Here is a 15,868-nt window from a genome sequence, read left to right as displayed (position 1 = left end):
AATATTCACAAAAGTGTCTATGATTATTGCATTGACAAAAGCATCATAAATAGAATAAAAATATGAAAAAATTCTAGTAATGGTATTTGTGCTTCTAACAGTCATCTTTAATGCTAGTGTTACTCAGAGCTGTTTAGCTTGTTGGAAGAGTCAAATTTCAAGCAGGATTTAAAAAAAAAATATTATTTTGATTTATCAACAATCAGTTCTATAAGCTTTTGAGTTTTAAATGTTTTCCCCCTTCCTTCCCCCCCTCCCCAAGACAGCGTGCAATCTGATATAGGCTATACATATACATTCCTATTAAATATATTTTCACATTAGTCATGTTGTAAGGAAGACTTAGAACCAATAGAAGGAACCTCAAGAAAGAGAAAACAAAAGAAAACAGAAGAAAAAAATAGCAAATAGTATGCTTCGATTAAGCAGGATTTTTTTAAAAAGCATTTTTGCTGTTTTTGGCCTATATTAGAAATATTCTCTTTCTACTTCTATCTACTTCTATTCTCTTTCTACTTCTATCTATTCTCTTTTACTTACTATCTAAATACTATACTTCTAGTATAGTATTTAAGGCTTGTTAATTTTAGAAAAGAGAGGTGCGTTTGGGCAAATGATTCTCTTCTTTTGTACTTGTAAATTAACATTAGAGTTTTGATTCTATTTCCATTTAGAAGAGAGTTCAGAGCACTTTAAGATTGATGCCAACAGTGGAGAAATAAGAACAACAACCCCACTCTCATATAACCATAGGCCGCATTACAGGATGCTTGTAGTGGCGAGTGACCAGGGAATGCCTTCTCTTCAAGGACATGCAGTCATTCACGTTGAGGTGGGTTTCTCTTGTACCTTTGATTTTGGAGCTTCATAGATCTTCATTCTCATCATTCCTTGTCACAGTGAATGGAATGAGCATGCAGCAATTATTTGTATTCTTTGAAGGGAGAATTTCATTCCTTATACTTGACTGTTGAAGCTTCGTATTAGTAGCAATTGGATGAATTAGGAAGGAGATAAAGTGTTAGAGTTAACTGTATTGGAAAATCTTTGTAAAAAAGGTTTGTTATACATTGTATGGTTTAAGAAATTTTCCCATCTGTTTTTGTGCAAAAAAAAATGTCTCCTGGGTTACCTCTAAAAGTATACTTCCCACTTCCAAAGATCTGTGAAGGACAAATTATGCACAAACAACGCCTACATAATAAATTCCATTGCTTGTTATTATTTTTTAGGGAGTTTTACAGAAGTCATTCTAGGACTTGCAATTTTGGATTTTGCTTTAATCATGGTGAACAAATGAGCTGTGGGTAGTCTCCTTAGAGTGAAAAAAAAGAAAAAATAAGTAAAATCAACAAAAAGCAGTAAAAAAAAAAGAGGGGAAGAGTATGAATAAATAGTCTTTTTGAGCATGCATGTAATTACCATTAATACAAATGCAAAAGGAGAATAAGTCCCTGAGAGCTCAGTCTCCAAATCCAATTCATTATTGATTAGAGATGTGTGGGTTAGGAAAAACTTGTCTATCATCATTCCTCAAGTCTCTTGTTTCAGACAAACAAAAACACATGATACTTAAAATGTACACAGATGTTGTCATATATATTGGCCTCTGGGATAAAGAATAATTTTGGGTAACTTTAAAGGAGGCACTAGTCATCCCACATTCCCAGTGAAGAAATCATGAGACTCTAGCATAGTTTAAGCCTTGAATGACTTCACTAAACTCTCATTTCAGATGTTGGACAAACCAAACAGGGTAAATAAGTTCTGCAGTGGCTTTACCTACTATGTATTGTGAATTTTTTGATGACTGCCCAGATGTAATATAAAAAGAGCTGACTTTCTCTGATGAATCACCCTCTAAATTAGTCTTGAAATGGAACAATGAAAACAAAAAAAAAATCTAGCAGATTTTCTGTATTTTTGTTTCAGGTGATTCCACTCTCCAAAGAGAGGCCTTCAGTTTCTCGTTATATTCAGCATTTGGTCATACCAGAAAACTTTAAGCCTGCAAAAGTAATGAGCCTGATAAAGTCCCCTGATTATCTACAGCAGCATAATGGAAAGCTACAGTTAAGTATAGTTGAAGAAGACAAGGATATCCATTTTGAGATTGACAGCTCAACGGGGGACTTATTTCTTTCTAGGGAACTTGACTATGAAATGACCTCTCACTATCTTCTCAGGGTGACTATGAAAGATAATAGCAAGAATCCTCCACTGAATAGCACCATCTTCCTTAGTATTGATGTGGAAGATCAGAATGACCATTCCCCTTCTTTCCAGGATGATTTCATAGTGATCAGCATAGAGGAGAATGTTTCTGTAGGCACCTTGGTCTACACATTTAATGCCAAAGATGGAGATGGCAGCTTTCTAAACAGCAAAGTACAGTATTTCATTGAAACTAACAGTCCTGGTGAAAATCCTTTTCTTATCCACCCCTCATATGGCACATTGGTCACTGCATCCCCATTGGATAGGGAGACCATTCAGTCCTTTATCTTGACAGTGACAGCATCAGACCAGGCTGTGAATGTAACAGACCGGAGATTGAGAACCATGACAGCCAAGGTGGTCATTTTAGATGTCAATGACCACAGTCCTAGCTTTGTGTCCTCTGCTATTACCTATATCTCAGAAGATGAAGAAATAGGTTCCTTGGTGCATCACATTGTTGCTAAGGACCCGGATGAAGGAAGGAATGGAAGAATCACATATAACATTCTCTCAGGAAATGAAAACAAAACCTTCATGTTGGATGAGATATCAGGTAGGGTGGACTATGTTAACTTTAATTTTAACCTATGTTTAACCAAGTAAATTCATACTTTTTAACTCCTTTCATATTTTCTTACGGAATTATAGTTCTCAAGATGTGATAGCTACAATTTGAAAACATGATTATCATTTGTATTTCATTCTCCTTATTGCTTGAGTTAGATTTTCAGTGGACACAAACTGAAATATGTATGGATGATAGCTTTTGTAGAAAAGTACTAGTGACCACTTTTGGTTACCAAATCATAGGCTGGTAAATATATGGGAGACATAGAGACAGAGACAGAGAGAAACAGAGAGAGAGAGAGAGAGAGAGAGAGAGAGAGAGAACAGGGGTTCTTTTTGGTGTCATGAACCTTCCGATAATCTTGTGAAGCCTATGATCCCCTTCTCAGAATAATGTTTTTAAATATATAAAATAAAATACACATGACTAAAAAGTAAAGTAACTACATTGACATAGTTATAAAATGTATTTTAAAAAGTTCATGGACTCCAGGTTAAAAATATTTCCAAATAGTTGACCCCCTCCTCCTCCTCTTGTTTATATCTGCAAAGGTGGAGATGGTGATTTTAAAAGTCAAGCTATGAACTTGAATCACTGACAGTCTACTGAGACATTAGTCTAGAAAATTTTACTTCAAAGCCATATGAAGGTATTTTGGCACTCCTAGCATCCATAATTTCATTGATGGGAATATTGCCTCTGCCAGCTCGGATTGCAATGCTCTGTGTCTTAGGAGATGATATTTGAGAATTGCAGTGGTTAAAACAATTTATCAGCCTGTCGCCAGCCTGTTGGTGAGCCTCTCCAAATTTATGCTGACTCTCAGAAGACCAGCCTTGACATTAGTCCCACATAAATGATCCTGGGACTGATTTGGGCATGAAGATGTTGCTATTCACATCCACTTATCAGTCAACCAATCCATAAGCATTTATCAAACATTTAGCATTGACTGTACTTAGCCCTAGTGACACAAAGAAAGTCAAAAATGGTCCTTGCCCTCAAGGAAGTTGCCTTCTTGTGGGAAAGCTACCATGTAAGTAAATAGGTCCACACAAGAAACCTACTGAGTAGATTTGCATTGCTTTGTTGTGGCAAAAACATGTGTTTGCTACAGTGTCAGCAGCTTAACTGTAAGAGAAAGATGGCAGAAATGGTGTTCCTTTCCACTTTCAAACTCACCTTTTCCTCTTTCCTTGGAAACATGGTGAAAGTACACCATCTGACAAATGCTTTGAGTTCTTTTGGTAAGAAGTTCTACATGGAGAGTTCTATGTGATACTGAAACTGAACCTCACAATAACTTCGTTTCCAAGTAAAACTGAAAGCAATGAATTAATATCTCATTCACTTCCTAGAAAGGGAGGTAACTTTTGCTTGAATCCTAGAAATACTGCCCCAAACATAGTAGCGACAGATTCTCCTGTCGATGAGCACATCATCCTGTCGATGAAGTGGGAATAGATGTCAAGTATTTGGAAATCATGATCTCTCCCTTATTATATTCTGCCTCTGTGTGTTTATAAATCCTCCACATCTGGTTCTCTTCTGAGGGCATGTGGACATGACCTAAACACCCAGCTGACAGAGAAATATGGCGAATGTAGGCCACTGATCTTCTCTGGATCTGGGCCTCCTACTTGCTCCGCTGATTCCCACTTTGTTTCCTGGGATAGCTAAGGCCAGTCTATTCAAGGCTGTCAAAGAAAGAAAAAAGGATAGATTTAGACAGATAAGTGTCCCAGCAAAAGGTGTCATGGATCTTTGACTGTGGCAATGCTTTTTCAATTGCTTAGGCATTTTTCTGGTACATAAAATGATAATTGTCAAATACATTCATGTATGAAAGGTTTATCTCTCTCTCAAGGTTCATATTTCTCTTCAGCAGACTTTTTGCAAAAGGGTTTTCAGTGGTTCCAGGCTATAAAGTAGGAAAAGTGCTCAAGAGAAATAATTATTCAAAGGTGGGTTTGTAGAACTCTAAACCAGAAAACCTCCTCCTTAATTATTTGAAATAAAACCTCATAGAAGGCTGAATTGTTTATGGAAGTAAATGCCACCCTTAAAAGAACATTTGATCCTGGGAATCTGGGTGCAGTTGTCCAGTACAAATCTTTATCACACTTTCAGCATATGGGTAGTTAGAAAGCAACAGTGGGCTGCAAGCTCCACCATGTTTTATTCATGAAGTTTATTGTCTTCCTCATAAAGTCTTTGCTTTTTACTGTCAGTAAAAGAGGCAGTTAACAGATAGGCAGTACAAAGAGAACATAATTCTATAATGCCGCGCTGAGAATTTCAGAAGACCAGAGCTAGACTCACATTCTCAATAACCAGCTTATTTAGGCAGGATAGAAATTTGACCTGTAGTAATTCTGAGTACCATTTGAGATACTGATTTAGACTGCTAATGCCCCTTAGACTATCTTAGATGGTTTAATTATAGCCTTCTTTATAAGCAGATAGAGAGACGAGCTGGGGTTCTTTACGTGGAGCTAACCCCCAAGGAGTCCATGAATCAATTTCAGGGGATCAGTGCACTTGAGCAGGAAAAATGATGTATCTTTATTTTCACTAATCTCTAAATGATACTTAGCATTTTCTTCAACTAGTGAATTTAAAAAAAAGAGGTTATTTTCAGAAGGTCTTTACTAGACTGATAAAAAGGTGTCACACACACAAAAAAAAATTATTAAGAACCTCTGCATTAGATGAATCCTAGAAGGTGCATTTTTTCTTTAATTTTGCATTGGACTGGATCTTCTTATTCTTCATTTCTACACTTCAGTCATGAACATTTATCAAAATTTCAAGTGAGTTTGAGTTCCCCTCACCTTTCCTTTACAATTGCAGAGCCTGAATGAATTTCCATCAAAATGTCCCAGTTAGATAGATGAATTGTGAAAACTGCCTACCCCTTTGGGGATATTGATGACATTTTTATCACTTAACTTTCTCCACCTAGGCTTGTTAACAACTATTTGTCCTTTGGACTATGAAACCCAAACCTTTCATGTACTGACCCTCCTGTCATTGGATGATGGCCTGCCAGCACTCTCTGCAACACAGACCTTGACAATTTATGTCCTTGATGTAAACGATGAGGCACCAGAATTTAAGCAACACCTCTATGAAGCTACAGTGGCTGAAAACCAAGGTCCGGGGCAGTATGTTACCAAGGTGGAAGCTGTGGACAGAGATTCAGGTAGTTTCATTCCTTTTATATTTAGTTGTTTTACCTAGATTATGGAGCATCGAATTGTTTCTAGAGAAAAATAGGTTAACCATCTGAGAATGACTTTCTGAAAGACAATGTTCATTCATTCTCTGGAGAGTCAAACATAAGCTTACTAATACTCAGAAAATGGTGCTTGACTTAAATTTAAAGTTAGACATGGGCCAGGAAACATACAGAATCACTTGTCTCTAGCTGTCTTGATTTTATTTTATCATTCAATTAAAAAATATTTATCAAATGCCTAGGGTATGCAAAGCACTTGTGTGATTAAGGTGATACAAAGATAAAAATGGTCACAATCCCTACTTTCAAGAAGATTACAGTCTAGTAGAATATGTTTCCAGATAAGGCTAGTACAAGGTAGAATATAATGTGAACAAAACAAAAATAATAACAAATCCAGACAAAGTGTTTCTGGCAAATTTAAGTAAGCAAAGCATTCTTTCAAATGGAGATATGCTTCTCAGAGGAAGTGGCACCTAACTAAGGTTTAGATGAGGTTTTTTTTTTTTTCTTGAAATAGGAAAAAATGAGAGGAGGGAGAACATTCTAATTCAAGGGGATACATTTGTCATTCGATTTTAGTTGTGTTTGACTCTTCGTGACTCCATGTTGGGGTTTTCTTGGCAAAGATGCTGGAGTGGTTTGCAATTTCCTCCTCCAGTTCATTTTACATATGAGGAAACTGAGGCAAATGGGCTTAAGTGACTTGCCCAGGATGACATAGGTAGTAAGTGTCTGAGGGTGGATTTGAAGACAGGTCTTCCTGACTCCAGGCCCTGCTCTCTATCCACTGCTCCATGCTGTGTGTATGCAAGGAGCTGAGAAAGTGTAAGTCTCAAAATACCTAGTCTTCCACTGGGATAAAACTTAGTGGACAGTCTTCTTTACCTATTCAGAGAGAGATGCATGCATAAGACACCACTGCTTTTATCTGACTGTTCATCTTACTGGAATACCTAGCTCAGTGCTTTGCACATGCTAGGAACTTCTATATTTGTTGATTAAAATTTGATAAACACTATGAAAAGTGTAGACAATCTGTTTCTTCTTTCCATTTAGAATTTAATAGTTAAAGATACAGTATTAAAAAGACAAATAGAGTTCTATTCATCCAGCTCTTATCTACTATGCCCAGGAAAATGTTTTTGATATGAACAAAAACTCTAAATGGAAAGGAATTGGAACATTTTTCCCCCCAAAATGCTTACCAATAAAACTACTCTCATCTTTCACAAATTAGAGTTCTATAAGAGTTTATCATTATTTGAAATATAACTATGACCTGTATGCTATAATAGTAATCAAAATAAGTAGTGGAATATGTAGCTTTTGCCATTAATAGTATATGCTTCATTTGTGAATGTCAATAAAAGATAGTAACAAACACACTAGTCCCTTTCTTTCTACTTGTTATATATCACAAAATACATTGTACATCTGTATAACACAATGTTCTATTTTTGCCAAGTAAAATGACATTAGAAATATTTCTGCAGTACTCATAATGAATTAGTTCAATTTCTAAATTAAAAAAAACCCCATATTTAATCAGAATTTTTGGCCTAATCTACATGACCTTTGTTTAAAATCTCTTAGGTGCTTCTGCTATATCATTTGGATGTTCTGGATAAATGGATAAAGTTTTTTCGCCCTTAATTCTTTGCTGCTTTATTTGACAACATACTTCTTTTCATATTTTTATTGAATGTGATAAACAAAGTTGGGATGTGGAGCTTGTAGGAAGTAATTTTAGTGCTATGCATAAATGTAGCATAGGTTCTATACTGCATTGCATTGAATCCTTACGACTTTGCAGATAGTTAAAGTTAGAACCACTTACAAATGTTTTTATAATGGTGATTAAATCTAGTATTTTTCAGGTGCACTTCTCACTTTTGACCAGAGTGGGGCAGCATGATCAAAGAGTTTTTCTTACTCCAGTCATCAAGGTCTAAAAGCGATTGCATTGCTATGATAATCACACTGAAGCCTTACCACACTACTTAGATGAAGGGTAACACAGAAACTCCTAAGTATTAGAATTTTGTAAGGTGAATTCTATAGAGCATGCAATGTAAAATTCATGTAGGATTATATTTGGACACAGTCCTAACATGTAAAAACAAAACACCATGAACTGCCCATTTTTATACAAACATTTCATGCCCCTGTCTCTGACTTCATCTGAAGTATGATGGTTAGCAAATATTTGTCTATATAAAACTCTTCTATTGGGTAGAATTATGATTATATAAGATAATGATGATTTTGTTCAATTTTCCCTTCACTTCATGGCTCTAGAATTGCCTCCTTCCCTCCCTCCTCCTCTTCCTCCTCCTCTCCTTCTCCCTCTTCCTTCTCCTTTTTCTCTTCTTCCTTCTCCTACTTCCTCTCCTTCCTTTTCCTCCTCCTCACCTTGAAAAAAATTGAAATGTGTTTATAGTATTGAACAATACCATTTTTAAATACAGTACTACATAGTACAATACATAGATACATGTGAATACTTTATATTCACAATTCATAGAATTTGGAGCAATGAAGGCTTATGGTGTGTAGCTCACAATTCTTTCAACAGAAGTTTCTTCTCAAATTAAAAAAAAAAAAAGATCAGTAGGTTGTAACTGAAGACATGAACACCAAGATTGGAATCTGTGAGAACTACCAACAATTTTTGAGGTTCAAAAATATCCTTTGTAGCCCTGTAGTTACCTCACTAAGGGAAGGATTCTCAACAAATAAGAATGGATGGAGTCTGTGTACCATTTATGTGCTAAAACAGTGTTAAATTAAAATGATGCCATACAGGTGTGTTGAAGTAGATAATGGAAGCTTTATTCTCAATTTATGCAGAGTAAGATTTCTGGAACCAAGTTCTCTTCCTTGTACATGGTCTATGTCTGGCTCCAGGAAAAATCCCTGGAGAATGTATCGGGGAAGAAAAGTCAATATTGCTTTAAAAACAAAAACAAAAATCCTTAATGGTGATTCCACTAAGAAACTTAGCAGGGGGAGGAAAAGGTCTTCTGTAAGTCTTATTTTTTCCATTAGTTTTTTGGTGGTTCTAAGTCAAGTAGAGCTTTGACTCCCGACGATTAGGGTCTTCATGCACTGTCCATAAGCATATCCTGGAAGTGTCCTCTGAGCATATTAGTAGTGCATTAAGGCTTGCAAAGTACTTTCCATACCATTTATATCATTCAAGTCTCACTCATATCAGCCCTGTGAAGTAGCCAGGACTATTCTATGTTCAACTATGGCATAGTGAATTTGTCATTTCAGTGAATATCTGTTTTGTTATGTAACATCTCTGTTGTGCCTCTGTGGACTCAAGGGTCATTTCTTAAGCAGACCAGGTGCTAATCTGTGTTACTAGGTCAGTTATATCAATTTTTTTTTGTTACTGAGGCAAAGATTTCTAGATAGTATAGACTGATTAGAAGTGATCAAGGTAGATCCTTTCACCCAACCAATCTTGTATTCCTTAGGCTCAGACAAACTTTCACAGTGCTCTGTAAATCCAAGCCATGCCTCCTGCCGTGAATGCAAGCAGACATTTTTGCACTGCCCATAGGTCAGGTAACTAGTATTTGTTGGGGAACATAAATGAATCCTAGATGGAGATGAATTGGGAAGGGGGAAAGGTCAAGTTTGGCAAGATGCAGTACCACTTCCTACTCAAGTAATGTGAAAGGGAAAACCTATATAAGGAGTAGAACCTACATCACTATTGACAGGGTGGTGTTATATGGAAGGCAAGGAAAGGAGAAATTTGATTGAGTTTCAAGAAGAAGAGAGAGGAGTGGAAATAGCCAAAAGGTAACTGATAAAGCCAAAAGTTTAGAAATGGTTTATGAGAATACAAAAATCAAATAATGGTTTATTTAGACATACATGCTAGCAATCTGGAATATATTCAGAAAATCAAAGTAGCCCAGGGACAAGATTGATGTGTAAGGGAGAATAGAAATTGGGATAGATAAAGTGAGACATATTGCCTTTTTGATTGTACAGTGATAATGTTCAAAATTAGTTTATCAAAAGCTGAGCAACTTGACAGAAGATATTTATGGAAAATAAAAAAGTCTTTTTAGAAGAAGGAGAAATGTAAATATAGTTATGTTAGACCTCTATTAAAAATCTGTTAGTGGATCCCTTTTGCCTAACAAGTAAAGGTCAGGCTCCTTTTTTTTCCTGGTATTTAAGGCCCCATTCTCTTCCCCCAACCCCTGCCATCATCTGGTGCCATCATTGATCTCTAGCCTTATTTTATGCTACTACCTTTTGTGTATTCTATATTATACCTGATTTCCTAGTCTCTATACATGCATTGCATTTTCTTGTTCCTTTGTCTTTATTTACATTAGGATAAGAGAGTCATAAATTTAGATCTGGAAGGGACCTTGGAGGTCATCAGGTCCAAGCTCCTCACTTTACAGATGAGGAACCTGAGGACTAGAGAGGTTGTGACTTTCCCAAGGTAGTAAGTAAAAGGAAAAATCAGAATTTGAACCTGAGTCCCAATTCTATGAGCAGCTAGGTGGCACCAATGGATAGAGTGCAGAGCCTGGAGTCAGGAAGACTCATTTTCTTCAGTCCAAATAAGACATGTACTAGGTGTGTAACTCTGGACAAGTCACTTAATCCTGTTTGCCTCAGTTTCCTCAACTATAAAATGAGTTGGAGAAGGAAATGGCAAACCACTATAGTATCTTTGCCAAGAAAACCCCAAATGAGGTCTTGAAGAGTCAGACACAACTGAAAATGACTGAACAATGAAAAGATGGACATTAAGTTTTGTCTAGATTTAATGATGAGAAATGTTAAATTTCATTGAAGAAATTATACAACACTTTCACTGACCCCAGGTTTCTCCTTGAAACTAATATCCACTGTTTGAAAACTAGTATTTTTCTGATGATTTTCATGTTGTTGAATATATTAGTTTCTGAACAATCAATTATAAGTCACCTGAAGGGCAATGAAGAATGTATAATGGGTATAAGTAGGAAACAGGGTATTAAAAATGATGAATTATGTGCAAGTAGTAGTGTAAAAGTTATGAATGTGATTGGTGAGCAAAAATGGAGATAGGCAAGTAGTAAGAGTAAAGCCTGTAAGTTGCACTGGGTGCTGATTAAATATTAAGAGGCCTAGAATTGGGGTATGGCACCGTATTCCTGTGATCCCTGCTACCATGAAGGCTGACACAGATGGCTGTCTTGAGCTCAAGAATTCTGAGCTGCAGTGAACTAAGCCAACTGGGTGTCCACACTAAGTCCATTACCAATATGGTGAGCCTTAGAGATTAGGCTGCCAAAGGAAGGGCAAGCTGTCCCAGGTAAGAAAGAGCAGATCGGCACTTCTGTGCTCTGTTCAATAGTAGGATTGGGCCTTTGAGTGACTGCTGTGACCCCAAGCCTAGGAAAGATAGAGTGACTCAAGGGAGGGAGGGAAGGAGGGATGGGGATAGATAGAGAAAAAGACACCCCTAAAAGAAGAACCATTGCGGGTGCAGGTTGGGTTGACTTCCTGTGGCAGATTTATAGGAAGGCATGATTAAGAGTCTCACAGAATGAGTAGGTTTGGAGGGGTAGTAATCTGCACCACTGGAGAGAGGGCCCATATTATGAGATAGTAAATCTACCTAAATATAGAAGAAAAAACACTAGTGAAGAAATTGGAACTTTAAATAAAGAAAATCAAAGAACAACCAAGGAAAGACATATGCTCAGTCAAGGGCAAGGTAGTAAGGGGAGAAAATGGTGAGCCAAGATGACAGGCTTTTCTAATAGACAACTCTGAAGTATTTGTGGAGAAAGAGGAAACAAGAGTGTTACTATAGCCCTAAGGGGTTGTTTGTTTGTTTGGTCAACCTTCCAGAGTTTGATAAAATTAGGTTATCGGAGTCCATGCTTTAATTTCTCTCAGCCAGGCAGTTTGCATGCATGGGGAGCTACCGGCAAAGGCTGAGCCCCGCTAAAGGAGCCAGACTAGAAGTGGGCTTGATGTGGGGGTTGGGGTGCCCAGTTTGTATAACTTTTCAACTGGGGCTGATATCACCCCATCTTTGTTTTACCTCTTGACAGAGGAAATACCTCTTCTATCAGACCACGCCCCAACCATACCAGACCACTCCCAGCCTTGGGCTATCTAGGCAGAAGAATCTGTCTCACCCAAGCCAGAGCAGAACACAATAGAGCTTCTTTACTTTTGATTAAATCAATTCAGGCTTGAGTTGGGGTTTGACCAGGATAAGGAGACTCAATGCAATCTCATTATCAATAATGTCCTTCTGAAGAAGAAACCCAACTTTGGAAGGAGGGAGTGAGGGGGAAGCTCTGAGTCTCCAAGATACTGATTACTAAGAAAAATCATTTTTCATAGTTTGTTTAAAAAAAAAAAGGCAGCTTAAGATCCCACCTAATGAAAAGCAGCAAGTAATAGAGTAAAATTTTCTAGAATAATGATAAATCACACTTATGTATCACTTTAAAATTTGCAAAGCACTGTTCAAGGAGCCAGGAAAAGTCAGAGAAGCGAGAATATGGGCCAATGCCAGGGTACCAGTTTGAAGCAGGAAGAAACAAAGGATTTAGCAGCAAACCATGTGGCTCAAGAATTATGATCAAACCATGAAAAAGCGAATGGCCTCAGGCTGATGGCCACACTGCACAGTTCTACAAGTCTGCTAAAACCTGCCCCAGCCAGTCTTGGGCTGCATTTTCAATGGCATGGGAGAAGATGAATAGGTTTGAAAAAGCTAAAGAGAATAAGAGAGGTTATTAGATACTAGAAACAGCTAATGTCAAATATCAATGACAAGAATTTGCATGAGTTGTACTTCAAATCCTGGTGAAAAGAGCAAAAGACAGAGTCTAGTCCACACAAATGTGTGCTCTTAGAGTGTGCAAAATAGATGAATCTTTGTGAAGTTAGGGAATGGTTCAACTCTGGAATTACACAGACTTCTGGGGTTTTCAGATAAGAATTGGTCCTCATTTGGCTTAAGTCCCTATTCAAAATCAGCAGAGAATTTAGAAAATCAAGGAGACCAGCCAAGGAGCATGCATTATAAAGGCAAAATATTTCATTGGGATTAAAACGGTTAGCAAAGGAATAAAGAAACAATCTCATATACATTCAATTGACAAGTGATTACAATTACAATTGAATCCTAATGTCCCTTAATCTTCCTTATAGTGTGAATCCACTCCTGGTTGACTCATGACTTGGGGTGAATGATGCTCTGTTATTTAGCCGATTTCTGCTTCATTTTTCCCCCCCTTAAAATGACTATTTTCATGCAAACATATTGCATTATAGGCACAATATCTCAGTTCAAAGACTTGGTTCACCTCATGTGAAATGAACTTCCCAACTGATCAGGTTAATTCTGGTTCCCCAATAGAATGGTACACATGTAACTTGCTCTTGGCCAAGTTACATGTTAATGTTAATTATGTTAATTATGTTTCAGTTAAGATGAATCATGGAATATACCAAAAGATCATAGGGTCATTGTCCTAGAGCTTTAAGGGACTTCAGAAGCCATCTAATTCAACTTTCTCTTTTTATATGTGAGGGGACAAAGGCCCTAGGAGGCTAATTGATTTGCTTGCCAAAGGAAGATACACAAGAAATAAGCACCAAAGCCAGGATTTTAACCCAGACCTTCTTACTGCAGAGCCAGTGTTCTGAGGTTGTAAAGACAGTTAATAACTAGTTAGATCGAAGAAGTCTATGGTTGTACAAACCATGACTGTTTCTCCAAGATTACATAAAAATATGACATTCCATAAAGTTGCCAGAATGCAAGACTGTTATACATAACATTGACATGGACTTATTGGGAAGAAAGAGGAATGAATCAAAATGACAGGTGAGTGAGGCTGTTGATGATGCTTTGCATGACTTCACAAAAGGCATTGAACTCTTTTAGGCCTGAGATTCCTCATTGGTAAATTCAAGGGTCAGACTAAGTGATTTTTATGTTCCAAATGTTTCCCCTACTCTATGGGGGAAAACCTCCCTGTAACCATGAAAATGGGGACAGTGTATGCAAACTGAGCCCCTGTGAGCATGCAAATGCAGAAGACCTTGGGCTGGCACAATCCAAAGGGAACAGGTATTAAAAAATCAATAGTGTGCCTGGAGAAACTAAAGCAATAATCGAGGAAACAAAAATCCCAGATGTCATAAGAATTGCAGAAAAGATGGAGTAAGTTAAGAGGGCCAAGTGGAACCTATACCAGTGACAGTTCTTGAAATTTGCATTGGGAGGGAAAGAATAATTTGAAGAAACTAGGGAAACAAAATAAAGAGCAAAAAAGAGAGTGAACATGTGAGGTATTTTGGAAGTTAGAAATTAGAAATATAATCGCACACTGATCAAACCATTTCTGGTGCTAGGTTCCCAGGCAGTAATTATACAGGACTCCCACCAACAGGATGTGTGGTCCTAATGGCTACTGTTTTTATGGTTCTAGGAAATAGCAATGAGAGCTTAGAAGACCACTCTGGCCCTTCAAAGGAGGGAGGGAGAGGACTGGACGATGAAGAACAATGTGATGCTTTTGGAAGGAGATGATAGCAGTGATGGAGGTGGGGATGGGAGAAAGGCCACTGGGGCTTCAAATTCTGTCTCTACTATGGAAAAGAGAATTTTTTTTAACATGATGAAAATGGAAGAGTTGAAGATGAAAACCAAACAAACAAAATGCCAAGTGAACCTGAAAAAGATAGTTAAGAAACTTCAAAAAAAAAAAGACCTTTGCTAAAATGGAATAATAATGTTCAATTGAAAAGTTCCCATCAAAGGAGTTGTGTACAGATTTCTCAAACTGAATTTATTCATCAATTCAGATTTTTCAATCAATTGATCAGTTAATTAAGCACCTGCTCTAATTCTAAATACTGAAGAAAATACTGAAAAAAAAAGAATGAAATTGTCCCTCCCTTCAATAACCTGACATTCTAGAGTGAGAAGCAAAATGTTCAAATAAAAGCTTCTAACAGAATATATACAACATGAATACAAGTTTGGGGAGAGAGTACTAAGAGCAGTGGGATCAGGAAAGATTTTGTGTAAAGGATTCCAAGGGGAGTAGAGATTAGGAGTTAGTGCATTCCAGACATAGAAGATAGTTGATACAAAGGTCTGAGTATGGGAGATGGAGTGTCTTTGGTGGGGCAGGGTTGAGGAGGGAACAACAACAAGGTCCAGTATGGTATATGATGAGGAAGAACGTCTAAGAATTCTGGAAAAATAAGAAAGACAAAGTTGTGAAGATCTTTAAATGCCCTACAGAGAGTTTTATATTTGATTATAGAGATAATAGGATATTCCTGGAGTTTACTGAGTAGGCCCATGACATGATCAGACTTGTACTTTAGGGAAATTATGTTGGCAGTTATTTGAAGGATGAATAAGAGTGAGGAGAGACTTGAGTCAGGGAGACTAGGTAGGCAGCTATTGCAATATTTCAAGCTCCAAGTAATAAAGGACTGAACAAAAGTGTTGGTTTTATTAGAGTAGTGGATGTGTGGGGCAAAATGAAAGCCAGAAGTAAATATAACACCAAAGTAGCAATCCTGAGTAACTAGAAGGATAATGTTGCCCTAGACAGTAATGGGGAAGTTTGGAAGAGAGTTAGGTTTGAGGTGGGTGGGTGGGTGAGAAGAAAGATGAGTTCAGTTTTTCACATATCGAGTTTGAGATGTTCAAAGGAATTTGGCAATACCAGACTTAAGGATGAAAATAGACAGACAGACAGACAGACGGATAGATAGATAGATAGATAGATAGATAGATAGATAGATAGATAGATAGATAGATA

The 15,868-nt window shown here is 37.2% G+C and overlaps 1 protein-coding gene across 1 annotated transcript in view; it reads left to right on the top strand.

The window, feature by feature from the left end:
* DCHS2 (dachsous cadherin-related 2) overlaps positions 1–15,868 on the top strand; it is a 325,666-nt gene that overhangs the window by 248,801 nt on the left and 60,997 nt on the right. Inside the window, exons 8-10 of the mRNA XM_027866793.1 lie at positions 675–832; positions 1,933–2,773; positions 5,754–5,993. Of these exons, the coding sequence (XP_027722594.1) occupies positions 675–832; positions 1,933–2,773; positions 5,754–5,993 (1,239 nt within the window). The remainder of the gene's footprint in view (positions 1–674; positions 833–1,932; positions 2,774–5,753; positions 5,994–15,868) is intronic.

This window comes from Vombatus ursinus, unplaced genomic scaffold, assembly GCF_900497805.2.
Source record: "Vombatus ursinus unplaced genomic scaffold, bare-nosed wombat genome assembly UNPS02014784.1, whole genome shotgun sequence".
Lineage (NCBI taxonomy): Eukaryota > Metazoa > Chordata > Mammalia > Diprotodontia > Vombatidae > Vombatus > Vombatus ursinus.
This window is presented reverse-complemented; position numbering and strand designations above follow the sequence as displayed.